This window comes from Panicum virgatum, chromosome 1K (genome assembly GCF_016808335.1).
Source record: "Panicum virgatum strain AP13 chromosome 1K, P.virgatum_v5, whole genome shotgun sequence".
NCBI lineage: Eukaryota > Viridiplantae > Streptophyta > Magnoliopsida > Poales > Poaceae > Panicum > Panicum virgatum.
Window position 1 is genome coordinate 39,508,874 of NC_053136.1, and position 19,490 is coordinate 39,528,363.

General features: G+C 51.3%; 1 protein-coding gene and 1 long non-coding RNA gene across 2 annotated transcripts; one reads left to right on the plus strand and one right to left on the minus strand.

Annotated features, from left to right (window-relative positions):
- Positions 1–1,130: 1,130 nt before the first annotated feature.
- LOC120657022 (ethylene-responsive transcription factor 4-like) lies at positions 1,131–2,063 on the minus strand. Its single transcript, XM_039935271.1, has one exon. The coding sequence runs from the start codon at positions 2,034–2,036 to the stop codon at positions 1,131–1,133; it is 906 nt and encodes a 301-aa protein (XP_039791205.1). The 5' UTR covers positions 2,037–2,063.
- A 12,724-nt stretch (positions 2,064–14,787) lies between these two features.
- Positions 14,788–16,022, plus strand: LOC120657031. The gene is made up of 2 exons (XR_005668068.1): positions 14,788–15,228; positions 15,692–16,022. It is a non-coding gene; the product is annotated as an uncharacterized LOC120657031 (long non-coding RNA).
- The last annotated feature ends 3,468 nt before the right edge of the window (positions 16,023–19,490 follow it).

A 19,490-nucleotide genomic window follows, 5' to 3' on the forward strand; every position in this document is an offset into this window, starting at 1 on the left:
ATATATGCTAAAAATGAAAGTAGTAAAAGTTTCATGTATCTGTGTAACAATTGCGGTACGATGGCAGCTCTCATCCTTCAAATGTTTTGGTGGTAGTTTTTTGGTGTGAAGTCAGCCGAAAAAACGGATTCCTCAATCCTAGTTAGTAGTTTTTTTTTTGCAAACAAAAACGGTTGAATTTGAAACCTAACCATGTGCCACCAGATGAGGTGGCTGATGATGCATATACTCCCTCCGTCCTAAAAAAAATTCATCTTAGAAATTTTAGGACAAATTAACAAAAAGGTAAAATATTCTTATTTATTATTCATATTTAGTACTAATTAATTCTGACATACACATGCACTTTTTAAATAGAGTAGGACGACTTATTTTTGAAAACAAAAGGACTATTTATTTTTGGAATAAATTTTAAATCCTAGAGTGATTTGTTTTTCTGGACCAAGGTAGACAAATCCACGCGTCGGCAATCCAAAATTGCAGAAACTCTCGTTAAAGTATGGTTCTTGTTGGTCCAGCTTATGTTTGTCAGAAAGATGAAAAAAATTACCATGCAATAATTTTTATAAAGCTACAGTAATAATCTAGAGACGTTGTAGGCTAGAGATCTCCAGTTTCAATTTTACTAATGTGATTGAATAAAATAATTGCATTTCAATGTGGATACCAATTCATGTGTCCACGAAATTCATTTAGTGACCGAGCATAGAAACCCCCCAAGAAGCTCGTTGCTATGACCCCCCCCCCCCCCCCCCCCCAAAAAAAAACGAACTCGATACTCAAGTTTCCGAAACCCCACCGGAAGTAATAATGTAATTTCCAATATAATGTTGATTTGGCGCATGAACATAAAAGCATGCATGACGAGTGATGCTGAAATCCATCGGGAAACAAGCTGCGGCTCGATGCAAATCAGCACCACGGCACACAAAATACCAAGTGATGAACTACAGACACACCACCACGCACATAACATATCGTCGATCTACTAGCAGTCGAGCAAGGTAAGCTAACAGCCAAGATGATTGACAAAAGATAAAAGCCATGGAATTGAGCAAGCAGTCTTGAAAAGCCAAAAGGATGCTGCATGCAATCCATGCGCGCCCCGCACGAGCGCGCTGGCCGAGCCATCAGCCCCGCCGGCGACCGCGGCGCGTGGCGGCGGGCGGCGCCGCAACCGCGTCCAGGAACGCCCGGGACTGGATCACGTCCTCGAGCAGGCCCTGCGGCATCAGGCCAGCCTCGTCGGAGTCGTCGCCCGCGCAAGGGGAAGCCACGGCAAGCGCCTCGTGCCGATCCTGCTCCGCAATCCCCTCGACGGCTGCGTCGCCAAGGTCCACGCGCGGCAGCATGCCCGGGTAGAAGCCGTGCAGCGCGTCCTGCAGCAGCCCCGCGTCCGGCGGCCCGCTCCGCAGGACGCGGCCCCAGATGGCCAGGTCCACGGAGGGTGCTACGGGAGACGAGGCGGCGGCAGGGGACGACGACGTCGCCGCAGGCGCGGCCACGGCGCGGGACGCCGAGGCGGTGGGGGGTGGCGCCGGCGCCGGAGCCGGCGGGGGAGGCCGGGCAGGAGAAGGGTGCCCGTGGCCGCCGGCGTGGTGGAGCACGCGGCAGCCGTGGTGGGAGGAGCCCATGAGGAGGTTGTGCGCGAGGACGGGGTCGAGCGGGCCCGCGCCGGCCGCCGCCTGCGGCGCGCCCCACGCCCAGTAGGCGGCCGCGGTGGCGTGGACGGGGAAGTTGGTGCGCGCCTTGTTGCCGCGCAAGATGCGCGCGGCGATGTCGTAGGCGCAGGCGGCCTCCTCGGCGGTGTTGTAGGTGCCGAGCCAGCGCCGCTCCTTGGACATGGGGTCGCGGATCTCCGCCGCGAACCGGCCCCACGGCCGGCGCCGCACGCCGCGGTACCGCGCCCCCTTGGGCGACGCGTCCCCGTCCACGTCGACGTCGACGTCCATGACCCCGGGCGCCGCCGGCGTGGGGCGCTTGCTACTGTGGTAGTGGCGGCCGTGCGTGTGGGCGTAGAGGTGCGCGCCCTCCATGGCTTGACGCGCGGAGCGCTCTGGAGGCGAAGCGATCGATCGAGACGGCGTTCGACTTCGCAGCCGGTGCCCGGTGGCGAGAGAGGACGAGTGTGGATCGGGGTGGAGTGGGTGCGCTACTTATAGAGGGGAAGCGCAAGAGGCAGGCAGGGTTGCCTCTACGGATGCCCCTGGTCCGGCGGCGCCAATGCGCCATGGTCCATAGGCCTGGAGCAGTGGCCATCGGCACGATCATTCTGTACGTGCAAAAGAATCGTTACACTCCAACGTTTTTTTTTTTGAGATTCACTCGAACGCTTCTTTATGCAGCGGGAGTTTTATTTTTATGTTGGGAATATATCCGGTGGAAACCACAACTTTGTGAAAACTCGTGTAAACCAAGACAAAAAAGTTGTCTAAATTCACAAAAAAATCACACATATAGATGATATGATGATGCACAATCTAGTAAAATATTTTGTTCAAACTCGACTTCGTTTGTGAGATAAAAAAATAACAAATTTCAAGCTAGAAAGTTGTCAAGATGATTTGTTAGAAATCACTTGGCACTTGGCACTACCATATCCTGTCTCCTGTCGTCGTTAGCACTTGGCACTACCATATCACTGTAGGGGCAGTGTTCCAAAGGTGTGAATCGCATATTTTGTAACTCCTTCGTAATTCTTGTTCTTCGATGCTTTCTCAGTTTGTTCATCTCTCCTGCTTCTTCTACTCCCTGGTCCTCCAGGCGTTGCATGTGGTTGGCTTTCATGATGTTTGATCAATGAAATACATAGTACTAGGTCGGGATCTTCCCACGAAGTCGGTCAAAAATACAATAGTGGCTGAATGATTTAAGGCAAAACAAACAACCCCTAGAACAAAGGCATTTGGGGTCGGCGTACTACTTTCTTAGGCTATTTTCTCAAGGAAAGATTTTCACCAGCAGCATTTTTAGTTGGCAAAATAGGCAATTCCATCCTTCAACTAATGAACATGAGTTAAGTTCATCCCTCAAATTACAATTGGACCAATTTAGTCCCTCCTCCAACTTTTTGGATTCGATCTCGTCCTTCGTCCTAGAAGGTTGTCCACGTTGGTCCAATCGAAAGTTGAGAATAAATTTGACCCTCGGGAGGGACTCAATTGCCTATTTTGCTTTTTTGAGTTCATTAGGACAAAACTTTAACCACTACTTGATCAATTAATAAGATGTTTGTGTGGTACGAAGTCATACTCTTGGGAATTTTTAAATACAAATATAATAGCGCCAATTTTGATAACAATGAAATAACTTTTGGTTAAGTGTTGTCCTAACAAAACCAAATTAGTCATGACAGATCAAACCACCTAGGTGGAGCACAGGCACAGTGTAGGCCCCATGTCTAGCGTCTCGTGTTTTTTTTTTGAATCTTTACAGGGTTTGGTGGAATTTTCGAACGTTGCTTTACCATTTTCAAACTTTCCACGAAAAAGTCAGGACGTTGTTTTAAAAAAAAATCGGCCATAGCAGATTGGCACATGCAGTTAGATGAATCGAAGCGTGAATGATGATTATCTTTCCCGAAACAAGGCATGCAAAGCCCCTGGCAGCCAAGCCCCAGAATAAAAGTGCGGGTAGTTAGTGGAAGGAAGGTTCCTACTGTAATTATTCGGCCGGGCTACGAGATTAGCTGCGGACTGCGGTGGTAGCCGGACAGCCGCCGCCGGACGGCGCGGCCAATGCGCGCGTGGTAGGCTGGTTATGGAATTAATCGCCCCATCATTAACAGCTCGCGCTCCCACTAACCCCTCGCATTTACTTGCCCTAGTACCCGGCCCCTAGCACCACCACCTTCCAAACGAGAGCGAAAATGGTCATAGGAAATGGTCTTGAGACCCTTCATCAAGATTCATGGATTGTACAGGAAACACATGCATGGTGAGCACTCCAGGAAGAGAAAAGGCGCCATGCACATGCATGCATCGACCGGAGACCGGACCATAGGCCGTGTTTGGTTAGAAACTATGGAATTACTGTAGCACATTTGACCAAAAATTTAAAGTAGTAAACGAAGTCTAATTACAAAATCACCTCCACAACCCCCCGTGTAAATCGCGAGACGAATCTATTGAGGCCTTTGACCGCGTGATTAGAGGACAGTACTGTAGCATCACTGTAGCAAATCATCAAGTAATTACTATCATTAGATTCGTCTCGAAAAGTTACACTCATCCCTGAAAAGGTTTTGCAAATAGACTTCGTTTAGTACTCCATGCATACGAGATTTTCTTCTCGAAAAACGTGCGCGAAAAATTTACCGTGTATCCAACACACGGCCATAGAAAAGAGATCGCCGCCTTCTGCATGGCAGGCAGAGCCGATCACGAGGTCCGCGGCCCAGTCTCGATCGCCTGCGGCCTGCCGTGCCGAAGCAGCGGCACGGCGGCGCAGAGAGCGAGAGCCGGGAGATGGCGGCTGGCCAGTGCCAACTGAGCGTGCATGTCCAGCCGGCTGTGCGGTGCGCACGGGCCGGCCGGGCCGCACTACGCGGCATGCATGCCAAGGGGAACGAGCCAAGCAGGCGTGGGCAGGGTCGAGGGAACAGAGGGGAGATGAGATCGGAGGCTCTCCTTCGCTCCCATGTCCCATCCCATCCCATGCGCGCATGGGCATAGGCAGAGTAGCCAACAAGAACACCGTACGTGCGCTGAAGATCGGACCGGGGCAACAAACCAACAGCCAAAAAGCTGACCGCGTTGTTCGCCCAGGCCACAAGACGACCTTGCTCTCCCTCCGTGGCTCGCTCCCTCGCGCACGCGCGAACTCCCCTTTGATCTGTGCGAGTGGAGCCCGGCGGCGGCCGCGATCCGCAGGGGCCAATGGGTGCCAGCCGGACAGGTTTACCCCGGGCCCGCCGGCACGCTGCACGAAGGCGGCGTGGGGATCGGCGAAGCGAGCGAGAGGCCCTGCTGGCCAGCCTGCCCCGGCCGGCGGCGCCGCGGATGGGTCATCGGAGGCGGGGCCGCGCCGCCACGAGCACCCTGCTGCACTGCAGTGCTGCTGGAGCGCTGGGATGTGGGAGCGGGATCCTCTGCAGCGTCGCGGACAGCGGCATATCACTCGATAGCGTACACTTTGATGCGAAACACAGGGTAGGACAAATTTCTATATGTTATTTATGCACCGCTCGGCGGCCAGCCAGGTAGGCCACGACAGCGTAAAATTTTTTCACCGTTTGATTCGATTTTAACGGTTCTTGTCATTGGCGGAGGTGGTCCGCGTAAAGAAAATATCTTCTCTCTCTGGAACGTTCCACTCCTTTCTTTCCTCCATGGATTGAGCAGATTTTTTCACCCCCTCCCCCCTGACTCACCCCAGGCCGCGGCGGTCCCTCCTACCCGGCGCCAATCCGCCCGCCCTCCTCCCTGCTCGCCGCCGCTGCGGCGTCCCCTCCTCCCCGGTGCCGATCCGCCCTCCCTGCTCCCTGCTCGCCGCCGCTGCGGAGCTTGGCGGATCTTGGCGGCGGCGCACGAGCTCTCCGGCCTGGACCTCAGCGGATCTCGGCGCCGGCGTTCAAGCTCTCTGGCGGTCTGGCCTCGAGCTCGGCGGATCTCATTGGTAGCGGTCGAGCTCTCCGGCCTGGAGCTCGGCGGACCTTGGCGGTGCAGCTCGGCACGGCTTGGCAACGGCCCCGCCTGCCGCCTCCCTCCTCGGCGCTTCCCTCGCAAGAACCGCCTCGCCGGCCATGCCGCAAGCTGGTTCCAGCGCTCCTCCGGCCACGCCCTCCTCCTCCCCTGCTCTCCTCGGCCTCGCGCCGTCGTACAGCCTCCGTCCGCCCCCTGCTCTCCACGGCCTGGCGCCAGCGTGCAGCCTCCGTCCACCCCCTGCTCTACATCTTCGAGTCCCTCTACTCCTATGTATCCCTCGGCAGCGCACTACATATTCGACTCCCTCGCAACCTCCAAGAACGCCGCCGCCGCCGCCGACATGACCCGCATCCTCTCTCCGGTTTCGACAACCGCCTCTCATCCATCGTCAATGACCATCTCTTCCCCTCCCCGGACGTCCCCTCCTGCTCCGGCTCCGGCTCCGCCTCGGGTCCTTTGTCTGCGAGATCCCCGCCACCGGGTCATCCAGCTCTGGGACGCCACCACGGAGGCGCTCCTCTTCGTGGCCCCTGGAGGACGATGTTCTGCAGTACCTCGACGCGGTCGAGGCCGGCGGCGCGTGCGCAGGCGTCGCCATGTAGCTCGCCATGGCACAACTCGACTAGGAGCTCCGTCACCTCATGGCTATTGTGCAGGTTCGTTGGTCCTTGCCCGCTTGTTTCATTTCCCCATTACAGCATAGATTCGCAGTTCTAGCAATTGTTCTCTGACCATCTCTTGTTTTGCTCTCTTGCTTTTCCTCATACCTCTTGTCTTGCGTGTTGTGTTTGTCATTTTAAGAGATCCATTTTCAAGAATTGCAAACTGCACAATGCATATTATTGCTGTCATGTAGAAAACTCAAGAAGCTCAAGCTGACTGAATTGCAAGTTCGCAACTGGCTCCATGTTCATTTGTAGTAAGGAGTGTTCCTTTTTTTATGCATAGCATAATTAGACTCCAATTTATAAAATTTAGTCCCACGTGATGCTTAGGCATTTACTTTCTTAGAAGAAGATCTGCTAGGTCTGATGCCATTGTTATTTTTTCCAAAGCATTAACCACCTATTGACTAGGAGGAAAAGGGAATTAGCAAAAAAAAAACTTGGAACTGCTTCCAAGTGGAAATTGACTTGGTAGAAGTGCTACTATAATTAGAAACCATCCATATAATGAGGTATCCAGGGCCCAACCTCTAATACATTTGACTCAAGTACGGTCGCAACAAAATGCATTCACAGGTTACTTCACGGAAGTGAGCTTGTTCTTTTACTGATATAGGTAATTTGGTTCCAGATGTGCTACTGATGGCACATAAATAAGTGGTAAGGATCCGGTAATTCAAAGCTACTATCCCTTATTCAGAGCCTCAATGTAAATCTGGGGTTCAACATATGTAAATATTTATTCCTCGGGTTAACATGCTTATTGTAACTCCTGATAATGCAATGTGCAAGCATACCCAGATATATATTGCACTGGCATAATCCAGAACACAGGATTTCATATGTAAATTACCAATCAGTTGTAAACTTTCTGTCTGGTTTGATCAAGCTGTTATGAATTTAATTCCTTCTCTTTTGTCTGCTTTGGGTTAGCCTGGGAAGTCGAACTGCTGATGAGAAGAACTATTTTGACAGCCATCTCGCACCATTTTATAGGATTGAGCAGGTATTTTCAACTCTTGTAACTTTCTATTATAAATTGTATTTGCTGAATTCCTGCCATATAAAACAGTTCTTTTTCTACGATTGTCTTCACTCTTGATGTCTTAATTCTGGCTTATTTGTCCAATTACCCTATTTTCCAACAAAGATGAATATTCTTTTTTTCAACAAATAAAGATGAATACTCTGAAAAGTCAATTATGTCGTCAGTTGTTGTTCTTAATGCAGCTTGTGTTAGCCACTTCTGCATCTGGTGGATCTGCAACTCCTTTGATTGTAAATAAATGATAACAATATAAAATTAATTTTCTAGATTTAGAAAAAGGTAGAAAATTTTCATGATAACGTGAATCTTGAGACTGCATCTACCATATGGTTCTCATGTTTCTTCTAATCGTAAAGGTTGACGATCTACGTGCAAATTATTCTAGGCCAACAGTGGCCCTTTCTGACATTACAGATTGTGCTACTCAAAGTGTTTTGCAGGTGATTGTTCTACGGTACCTATAGTATAGTTTCTATTTTGGAATTAACATGGTTTCTGAAGAATAGACCAATGTTTTACATTCTTGTGTTGTGCTTAATATGGTTTATACAAACTACTGTACAAATGTCTATTTCAATGCTCAATGCTACAGTATTGCCAGCTAGATCCTAAAAAATATGATGGTTCGGGGATAGACCATGCTAATTTTGTTTTCAGGTAATCTCTACGGTTGAAGTATCCTATCAATCCATATTTTCAGATAGTCTTCTAGCAACTTCACTAAAATTGGAGATTGGGTTGAATTATGTTGTCATACTTATCGGAACATGGTTCTATAATATATGAAAAGGTTGGATAATCATATGTCTATTGAAAATGCTACCAGTTGCATTTTTTTGTTCCATTGCCGAATATAATCGACCTTTTATACGTGCCTATTACATAGGTTAGCAAATATTAACTGACTTATTATCAGAGTTTTTTAGACCATTTATGATCATTGTTGATTTGTTCGCTGCTTATCTTTTCATTTGTGAAACTGTTCAAATTGCAACTTTGGAGATAATGTCTTTCCATAGGTGAGGTTCGTGAAGCCTGTTTCAACAATGCTCTTTCAATGATACTATACTACAAGATGACTGGATATTCACCAAACATTCAAGAAGGTAAATTCTCTTTCCGATTGTTGTCTATAGCACCTCATCCTCTAGCTGCTGCTACACCAACAAAGCTCTATAGTAATAGTGTAGAACAAGAATGAACTTAATACCAGTTAAAAAGTACACCAATGTTGGTTCAGATTATGAATCTTCATAAGCATTCCCTCTTCATCGGTTGTAGTATGCTATAAACATTATAGTATCATGTGAATTTGCAAGATTTAGTTGCTTCAATAGATTAGTAATTTATATGATATACTAAACTTTAGTTCAAGGTGAAAAATTTTGTGCTAATAAACATCCATAATGTCTAACCAAATTTTCTTTAGTCGATGCAGCTTGGTCCCTTTCGTTCGTAACATCTGAATCTTCATCAAATAGTCATGACAATGGAATGTCTAGGGACTCATGCGAGGAAATGCGTGCATGCCTCAATTTGAGGTAAATAAAAGCAATTATTTCACAGATACTTTGTTGCTAAGAATATATAGTTGCACATTGAAAATATATAGCACATGTCGCATTAGGGATGCAAGTGGGTACCCAATAGTGTTGTATGGGTCAACTAAATAATTACGATGGCATGTCATATTGCCATCCTAGTTCATTTCTCCTCCTAAATTAATTACACACAATGCCATCCTAGTTTATTTTATCAAAGTTTTGGGTCGACCCAATGACCCAAAATAAATATAACTTGCATCCCTACGCATTAGGTAATATCCTTCTATCCTTAGGTGTTTGCATCCCTTGGCATTGAAGAGAAGGCTTGATAATGGCTTCCATTTATATTATATTTTGGTCATAACAAGCTTTCCCGTTTGTAATTGTAATATTGTAGTCACAAGCAGCTGCTCCTGCAATTATTTGTTTGCTACATTAATTGTAGTTAGTAATAAATCTCAGTGATATTTCTATTTCAGACTGTAGAATTTAAGCGTTTATTTGCTCCCTTTAGTTTTTTTTTTTGTCATTGATACTCATCGCTTTTCCCTGATCTATCTTACAGCTTTAAGGAGATGCTAATAATGGATGGTTGTTTACTAGAGATGTAACTTTGTAGAGCTAATGATATTATATCATATACTACTAAAATGACTGCAAGGGCGCGCCAAGATATGCGCCAATCTGCAGTAATTCATCTCACAATGAGGGTACGCGCACAGATCACAGCTTCTAGCACTTCACTCTTATAGCAATACTACCACGTATGTTATTATATTTATAACTTCAACTATGGCTCTTCCCTAGTAGAACGGGAACAACAAAAAGACTCCGACATGGTCAGACAATGCTATAGAGCTATATTTGAAGGTTAGTTGCGCATTTTTCATAATTCCTACAATACAAAGAAAGATATACTTCCCTCTGACCGACTATATCCATATATACCATAGCTTAGTTAGACATGCTAATCAAATTTATTATTTATGTTTATTACAAATGAAGTAGAAGATGAAAGAAGAATCAATAATCCACCCACCTTTCATGCCTTTGCATACTCTGGAGAAACTTCAGATGAGGATGACCCCAATGATGTCTACTATTATGCAGGTTAGCATACACTTCTTTTTATTCATTCTACAACCTTATAGTCCCTTTTTTGTTTTTTGTTTTTTAAAAAGGAAACTAATACCGACTTCTTAATTCGCAGCCCATCCAAAAGTACGATAAGACATCGAGACCTTCCCATCTGAAGCAAGTGGAAAAAGCAAGATCATTTCCAAGACCCGAACTTATCTCCTATTTTTACAATGTCATGGCCTACCTGGCGGTGCGTGAATAACATATAGAAATGTTTATAAAACTATGAGTTTGTATATAGCTAGATATCTACATCTGAACTCGCCGGCCTATGAAAATATTGTGCATATTATTAAATTATACTATCTTATCATTATCCTATTGTCTACATAAAATACAGATTATTCTGAAAAAATCATACCATCCTGCAATAATACTTACCGTAAATAAACTTATTATCTCCCATATATCATTATCATTAAAAAAACGCACAATGATAGCGCGCCAAGGGCGCGCACAAAGTACTCGTTTCTAAATATGAAAGCCTCGTAGCTCGGCGGCCGACCAGGCCGTCCACGTCATCGTAAAAAATATTAAATATGAAAGCCCCGAAGCTCGGCGGCCGACCAGGCCGTCCACGTCGTCGTAAAAAATATTAAATATGAAAGCCCCAAAGCTCGGCGGCCGACCAAGCCGTCCACGTCGTCGTAAAAAAAATTCGCTGTGCGTTCAATGATTTACGGCGTGTATTGCCTCATGCTAACTTGCTGCGGTAAAAAAAAAATCCCCCCATTCGATTTCTCAGGAAGGATCCCGTTCACGGCTCATTTGAGTGCTCACCTACTCCGGCTCATTTGAGTGCTCACCTACTCCTGTACCGCACGACCGCCTCCGCCTGCCGCCGCCGTCCTCCTTCGGGCTGGCTCTCCACCGCCGCTCCCCGTCGTCTAAGTCGTGGGTGAGCCTCGCAGCCCTGCCTGTCGGCGTCGCCGGCTCGACGCGGCCTCGCCGCCTTGCTCTTCCCGTACAGGTCGCCGCCGCCACCCGTCAACCCCGCCACTGGCCGCCGAAGCGCGTCTCCCCGCCCAGGCACTGCTTCTCCTTGCCCTTCCCCGCCCGGACAGCTGCCGCTCATCCCCGCCGGCCGTCCTCGCGTGGCGGTCGCCATCCATCCCTGCCGATGTGGCCCCACGCCATGCGCTGCCGCCAAAGGAGGCGCGCCGGCCGCCCCTCCCCGTTCGCGGACACGTACGCGACGCGCCCCTCCCAGTGGGCGGCGCGCCGGCCCGGCGCTCCGAGCCGCCCTCAAGGCGCACGGCCGCGCACGGTCGGCGGCGCTCCCCACGTGAAGCGTCCCCTCATAAGAGAGAATTTAAATGTGGTACAAACATCAGTCCCAGGAGACTGATGCCACATTTATTACATCAGATGGTTCATTACCGTACAAACCTCCGAGGAGGACACTCGATACAGATGATAATAATAAGTAACCAAGCTACGACATAACACCAGAGCGCGACCCACATGGGATCTACCTCGGGCTCAGAGTACTGCGCCAGCGAAAACATCTCGAACAGGGCCGGTTCCACAGACAAGGTTGGGTGTAGAACGATAACCCTACTCGGCGTCGTATGGTACGAAGTCTGGGTCTTCTTCTGTAAAAAAATAAGAATGGGGTGAGTACAAACGTACTCAGCAAGTCCAACCACACCCACGGAGGGGGTTATATCAGAATAACATGTTACGGTTTAATTTGCGGAAAGTTAAATTTTATGCAGGGGTTCGTTTAGCCGAAAACATTTCAGAAACCAGTTTTTGTATTGAGTAACACGGAGTTCAAGTTTTAAACTGCTACCGGACTCCCCGTCCGTCGTAGCACACGGCACAACTGCCGGACACAAATCCAAAACAACTCACGCTAGCCCAACCCGAAGAAACACTAGTTATGTGACCACACCGTAACTCGCCCAATACCATGGGCACGGCTATTCGAATAGCTTTTAATTCTGCAGAGGTGTGCAACTTTACCCATAAGCGAGTACTACAACACGAGCACCGTAGTGTCGGTGTAGATCCCGACATAGCCATTACCCACCTTAGCTAGACCTGAATCGCCATCACGGGATTCACCAAGGGGTCATCGACCTAACTCTGTGGTATAACCGGGGTATAAGTCACGCTGAGCCTATCCCTTCTCCTTGGTCACCCGCTGCTCTCAGCCCTCCTGATGGCTATCACATCAACTAGTGGGGTTTATGCTAAGCCGTTGTCCATTCAACGGTCGAGTGGTTTGCACGATAGTGGAGTTAGGTGAGATGACACACCAACTCGGTCCTTAGTTGTGACAAGATGGATATCTCCCTTCCTTGCCCTGCCACACAGGCACGAGCACACCAAATGGCAAATCCCGCAGAAATGCCATCCTTCCCACATACTCACACATTTTCTTTTATAAAACAAATAGCATTATGTGTATAGTCCTAAGCATTCTAATAGCGATTAACGTCCAAGCAAAATCAGGCATTAATCTAGGTGGTCAAGGAATGGCTATAACAAATCAAGGGGTGGCTATCCAACCGTGTTTTCATGCAGGCAAAACATATGCAATTTTATAAAGCAGGCCAATATGTTACGTTTATAAAACTAGGACTGAAACATGCATCAAAGGGCGGGATTGAACTTGCCGTCTTCGTAGCCTTCGGGGAAGTCCTGTCCTTCGGTCTCGGGGTCGCGGAACGGGTCCTCGTTCACCTGCTCGCAGTACTGCTCGTTGGCGGGCTCTCCTTTGTTCACACCGTGGTCTATGACGCATGCAAACAAGCACACAATCAAGAAATAGAAAATTAAAAATTTATCGTTGAGCTCGAGTCGGAAACACATAAGATATGGAGTATGGAGTAATAATTTTCGAGCGGTATCCTAATGGCATGGTCAAAACTAAGTTATGAAAGTCGTGGTAAAGTTTCGGGTTGATCAGAGTTCGTTTGGTGCTTAAAATGATAGGTTGCACAAAGGTTCAGGGGTTAAATAAGGTCCAGGGACTTGTTTGTAAATATATTTGAGAAGGCAGGGGCTTGGTTTGTAATCTAGAAAGTATTTGGGTCATTCTAGAAAGAGGTAGGGGTCTATTCAATAATATGCTATATAGTGGGAGGGTCTGTTTTGAAATATAATAAAAGGGGGTCTCCTTTTGCAAAATGGTTAAAGAGGGGTGGGACTCTTAACCAATTAAGAGGGAAAGGAGGGGGCTTGGGGCAAATTTGCCCCCTTCTTCCTCCTCCCTCCATGGAAAACAGAGGAGGAGGCTTAGGGCGTCGGCGGCCTTGGGCCGGCGGCCCTGGGGCTCGGCGGCGGTCTTCGGGAAGGGGAAAAGGGGGTGCGGGCCATGGGGAACCCACTCCCCGCCTTGATTTGGGCCGGGGTGCGATGAGGCGGCGGTGCCACGGTGTTAGAGGGTGCGAGTGGCGGTGCGGTGGCGGCGACGTCGTGGGGTGTGAGAGTGGCCAGGGAGTGGGGGAGGAGCACCAGAGAGGGCTTTGGCTTGATTGCCCTCGCTCACCTCGGATTGGAGTGGAGCAGAGAGGCGGGTCGACGGGAGGCAGGTGCGGCGGTGGAGTCGCTTTGCGGCAGCGGCGCTGGAGCTTGGGGGGAAAGGTGCTGGGGGTGGCAGAGGTGGTCGTGGGGCAAAGGGGCGGTGCTGGGCGTCATTTTATAGGCGAGCTAAGGCGGTGGAGGTTTGGCGGGGCGCGGGCGGAGGCCGGCGAGCGGTGCGGCCGAGTTAATGGCGTCGCGACACGGCGGTGCTAGCGACGAGGCGGCACGGCGGTGATGCGACGGCACGGGCGCTGTGCTGCACTGGCGGGGCGTCAACGACGGCGGTGGTGTGGCGAGGCGGGATGGGACGCGTCGGGCAGGCGGCGACCGGCGCAGGCGGCGCTGTGCGGGCATCAACGGCGGTGGAGGTGGGAGCAGGGCAACGGCGCGCGGGCGGTTTGGCACGGCTGCGCGCGCGGGCGGCCGACGTCGCGGCTCGGTGCTCCGCGGCGCGGCGGGCGCGTACGCACGCGCGCATGTGCACGGCCCGGGTCGGCTTGGCACGGCACGGCGCTCGGCCGGGGAAGGGGAGCCGCGGCGGTGCGCGCGTGTGCGTGCACGGGGTAGCAGCCGGGGGCGGGGCGCGCGCGCATGAGCGGGGTCCAGGGGGCGTGCGTGTGCATGGGCCGAGGGGAGGCTTGCTCGGGTGGGGAGCGTGGCCGGGTGGAGCAGGAGGCGAAGGGGGGCGGGCCAGGCGCGCGCGACAGAGGAGAAAGGAAGGCGTGCGGGCTGGGCCGCGCGGCAGAGGAGGGAGAGAAAGGAGGAAGGAGAGAGGAAAAGAAAAGAAGAAAAGAAAAAGGAAAATGGGAGAAGGAAAAAGAAAAAGAGGGGAGAGAGAGAGGAATGAGCGCTCGCTGGCGGGATTCGCGGCGGCCGCTGTGACCCGGTCGGCCATGCGCAACGTTGCGTGCGCGCGCGGATGAGGCCACAGGAAAAAGATCGGGGTCGGGAATCGGACTTTTGGAACGGAGAGAGGGATTCCGGGAAAAGGGCTCGGGTTTTAAGAGTATTTTGAGCTCAACGATAAGAAGTTTTGCAAATAATTATTTTAGCGTGTGATTTGTTTTTGATGGATTTTCGGATGTCACACCACGCGGCGCCGGCGGAGCTCCGCACATGCGCACACCGGCGCTCCCCGCGCGGCAGTTGCGGAGCTCCGCACGCCCGCGGCGGCTGCGGAGCTCTGTCCACGGCTCGCGGCCCGTGTTACCTCCGCGCTCCCGGCTGCCACCGCTCGCCTCGCCTCCGTCTGCGGCTCACGGGACGCATCACCTCTGCGCTCGCGCCGGCCGCCGCTCCCCAGTTGCGCCGCCTTCGCCCGTGGCTCATGGGCCGGCGTCGCCTCTGCACGCGCACCGGACGCCAGTCGTCTCGCGTACGCCCGCAGCGGCCGCCGAGGCCATTGCCGCCATGCCGCACCTCGACGGGGAAACGGTCTAATCCATCCGTGGAAGCCCCATCCACTGCGAGGCAGCACACCATGCATTTGACGGTTTGCTTGTGTACCCTCTGCTTCGGCCATGGAAGATGCCCACTGTGTGTTTGATGGTTTGCGTCTGCAGCACTGACCAATTGACCATGCCCTGATTTAGATGATAGGGAGCCCTGTTTAATAAAAAGAAGACACATTTAAGCTACTTGCCTTATCTAAGGTAAATGTTTCTAGCTCGAATGTGAATTTTATTTTTCAAGCAATAATTTAAACAAGTTAGATACCTTGGATATGATGCTCCTATGTCAGTCTCACATATATTTGCATTTACAAAAGAACAATCATTCTTTATCCTTTGCGATTAAGCTCACCATATGGTTTGATGACATGGTCTAATCTGATGTAATCATACCTCATTTCATACAAATAAAGATTTTCTGGCCAAGATTTGTATCACCAGTTCTAGCTAAGGAAGGTTCATCGCATCCTTGCAACTTCACAGGTGAAATCAACAAGACTGTCATTGCGCTTTTTGCTCCCTCTGCTCAGAACAATAAACAGCTAGACATTTTCCCTGTTGTATATCAACAAAACTTACATAACCGTATAAAGAATTCGCATGACATGTTTGATCTGTGGAATTTAACTTAGCTATCATTGACTTACTCCTCAATTGATTGCAGGGTGGTTTGATATAAAGCTCTACACAAGATCCTCTCCCAGTGACGATTTAACATTTGTGATAGCTGTGCCAATCGAGCTGTTGTGCTTTCTATGCAATGCAACACCACCGTGCTGAAGGCCAAAAGCTCTTCTATAATTGGTCCTGCCCATTTCTTTTCTTTTCTTTTCTTCTTTTTTTCCCACTTCATTCCTATTTACTTCAATAGGCCTGATTTATATAGCCTCCCTACTGCAATACAATATGAATTGTGCTATCCGATGTGTATAATATACCTCAGAAAAAAAAGTAATCGCTTACAAACTATATAAATAAAAAACCATCTCCTCCTATTTCCATCTTCATGTACATTAATATGTATGTACCATCTTTACCTATATATACTATACTTTTTAAATACCTTTGCGCTACCTGAATTTATATAAATACAAACTAAAATATATTACCAAATAGAATCAAAGAAAAATTTTACGCGCGCGATGGCGCGCGCAATGCACTCGTATTCTAATGAGTTAATTCCCTAAATGCCATCAAAATTTTAGCCAATCTCTTCAATGCCATCAAAATTTAGACCATCCCTTGAATGCCACTAAAATTTTACTCCAATCCCTTCAGTGCCATTCCGTCACAGTTCTGTGAAGTTTCAGTCGCTGACAGGTGGGCCCCACTTCTTACATCTCCGTTATCACCAATCCAGGCCGACGCGCGCGCCGCGCCCCTCCGCCCGCTGCCCGCCCGCGCAGCACCTCGCCTCCGCCGGCGCCCAGCGCCATGGCCGTGCGTGCAGCTCCTCCGCCCGGCGACCGCTCGGCCGGATAGGCGCGCAGTGCGGGCGCGTGAGGCCAGCTGGGCGGGCGCGCGGCCATGGCGCGGTCGGGCAGGCGAGCAGCGCGGACGCCGGACTCCAGCGCGCGGCAGAGGTGGGGCACCACGGCGCCGGCCTCCTCCGCCAAGAACCGGCACGCGGCGCCCGAGGACGCGAAGGCGGCCAGCACGGCGACGGCCCGCTCGCGGGAGGACGGGAGGAGGTCGCCGCCGGCGGAGTCGAGCAGCGCCGCCACCGCGGAGACGGCAGCGGCGGCGGCGGGCGCCGGCAGCGCCGCCGCGGTGCCCGCCAGCTCCTCCAGCGCGGCTGCGCGGGACGCCGCGGAGCCCAGGCGGAGCCGGGAGATCAGCGCGTCCGCGCCAGAGTCCACCGCGGCGGCGGCGGCGGCGGGCGGAGCCGGCGTGGCGAGGAGGCGCGCGTCGGCGGCGAGCTGTGACAGCGAGGCGGCGGTGGACGAGAGCAGGGAGACGGTGTGCAGGTGGCCGAGCCTCGGCGCGTCCGCGGCGGCGGAAAGCAGCGCGCCGAGCGCGGCGGCGAGGGGCGCGAGCAGCGGCGCGCCCGGCGGGAACGCGGGGCTGGCGAGGGCGGCCGACAGCGCGGCGAGCGAGGCGGAGATGGACGGCCAGTGGCGGCGGAAGGCCGGGGCCGAGGCCGCCGCGGCGGGCACCGCCTCCAGCAGCCGGAGGCACTCCGTGAGGTCGGGACTCCGCGCGGAGAGGGAGCAGGGAGGGCGCCGGTAAAAAGGAAGGCATTACTCCTCCCTTTCACTTACACGTGGGGTCCGCAGTAGATTCCGTTAGGTTAACAGCAGAATTGAACGGAATGGCATTGAAGGGATAAAACATTAAATTTTGATGGCAATAAAAGGATAGCTTAATTTTCAGTGGCATTGAAGGAATTGATATAAATTTTGATGACATTCAAGGAATTAACTGTATTCTAATCAGCCCCGAGGAATAGAAGCTGCTGGCCTGGCCTGGCCTGCGTCTGCCTGGAGCCTAGCTCTCGGGTCAGAGGACGCAGAACGACTCCAGCACTGCCACTCTGCTGCTGGCAGCGCCAGAAGATGTCCCGTGCTTTCCTCTTCCGAAACGTCCTCTGCCTTCAATGGACATGCCTGCGCCATGTTTGGTTAAACATCACATCATAATTTCACTAAAAAACGAATGCCCGCATACAGTACTAAATGAAGTCTATTTACAAATTTTTTTTAGAAATGAGTGTAAATTTTTGAGACGAATCTAATGAGCCAAGTTTCATCATGATTGGCTACAGTGATGCTACAGTAACCGCACCCAATCATCCTCTAATCGTGCGGTCAAAGTCCTCATTAGCTAAAATAATTACTACAGTATCATAGTTATGGAGGTAATTTTGTAATTAGACTTTATTTAATACCCCTAATTAGTGGTCAAAGCATCGTTTCTCTCTCATCAAAACGTTTTCACGCCACAACCAAACACGGCCCACAATCCTGCCCGTTGGCTAGCGGCTACGGTTTCTGCAGTCACACAGGTCACGATCTTCGCCAGCGCGATCGCGTTGGGGCTGGACCGGGAGGGGGTCACGATCTTCGCCAGCGCGATCGCGTTGGGGCTGGACCGGGAGGGGGCGACGCCATGGCTGCTGATTACAGTAACGAGCGAGCACCAAGCATTGACGCCGCCTGCGCTGGGGCAGGAAATTTTGGCCGTGTTTGTTTTCGCTTTTCTGGATCTCGCTTTTCTGAGAATCAGGATTCTGAGATAAGCCAACTGTCTGGAGAATCGGCTGTCTGAATAAGCTGGGTGTTTGGCAATTCTGATTATTTTCAATCGATTCTCTGAGTTGAGTGGTAAAATGACTGAAATGCCTTTGAGGCTGATGATATCTCATTTTCTGCTGAATATGAACAGAATTCAATAATACTTATATTTTTTTTGAGTTTCTTGACTATATAATTATATTACTATAAAATTAAATAGATATAGCAGCACTAATTTCTAAGGCTATCTCCAACAATGGAGACTCAAATCAGATACCCATTCTATAATTTGGGTCATCCACGGGGAAAAAAAATCACTCCCCAAAATCCCCGTTACTTCCCTGTCTCCCCTACCTCGCGTTCGACGGCCAGAGGACGCCGGCGCCGCCCATATCCATCCCTCTCTCCCTCTGTACCCCGGCGCCGCCCCTCCCTCCCCGGATCCGGCAGCGGCAGCACCTTGGTGGCGGCGCGGCAGCAACTGGGCCGAGGCGGAGGTCGCAGGCGCGCCGGGCGCGCGCGGCGGCTGTGAGCAGCGAGCTCCTGTTCTCCGCACCGGCCGCCTGTTCTCGCATAGCTCCGAGCTCGCTCCGGGCCGCGCGCGGGATCTCGCGGCGCTCGGCTCCCCGCGCAGGATGCTGGCCGCCCTGGACGACGCGGTTGGCAACAACGTCGACGTCCTGAGCATCTCCATCGGTTCCACGGTGGCCCCGATGCGGTTCGCGGAAGACGGCATCGCCGTCGGCGCGCTGCACACCGCCAAGTGCTGCAGGTGGCGCTGCTTCGATTGGGGGAATGACAGGGACAAGGAGGGCGGCGCTCAGTAAGGGAGCTGCAGGCGGTGCAGAGAGAGGGCCGGCGGGGAGGGGCCATCGCGGAGAGAGACGGAGGGCAGGTGGGGAAAAGGACCCTCGCTTACCAGGTAAGCGACCTGGGGAACGCGATGGACAGAATCGATGTTCACGTTGTATCCAAGATTTTCAGCTGAGTGGCGTCCACGAGAAGCAAAAATTAATCAAAGCGTTTGGGTGGGATTTTCGTTTATTTTCACCGAGAATCTGCTTATAAGCGGAAACAAACGGGGCCTTTAGGGTTTGGAAGCCAAGGGCTCGTGTCACGTGGACCTGCCCCTAGCCTACCGGATGTCCGGATAGGATAGGAGACGGGCTGGCGGCCGGCCGGCGCGCATGCGATTCGCGCTCGGCACGCCTGCCGTGCGGCCGGTGCGTG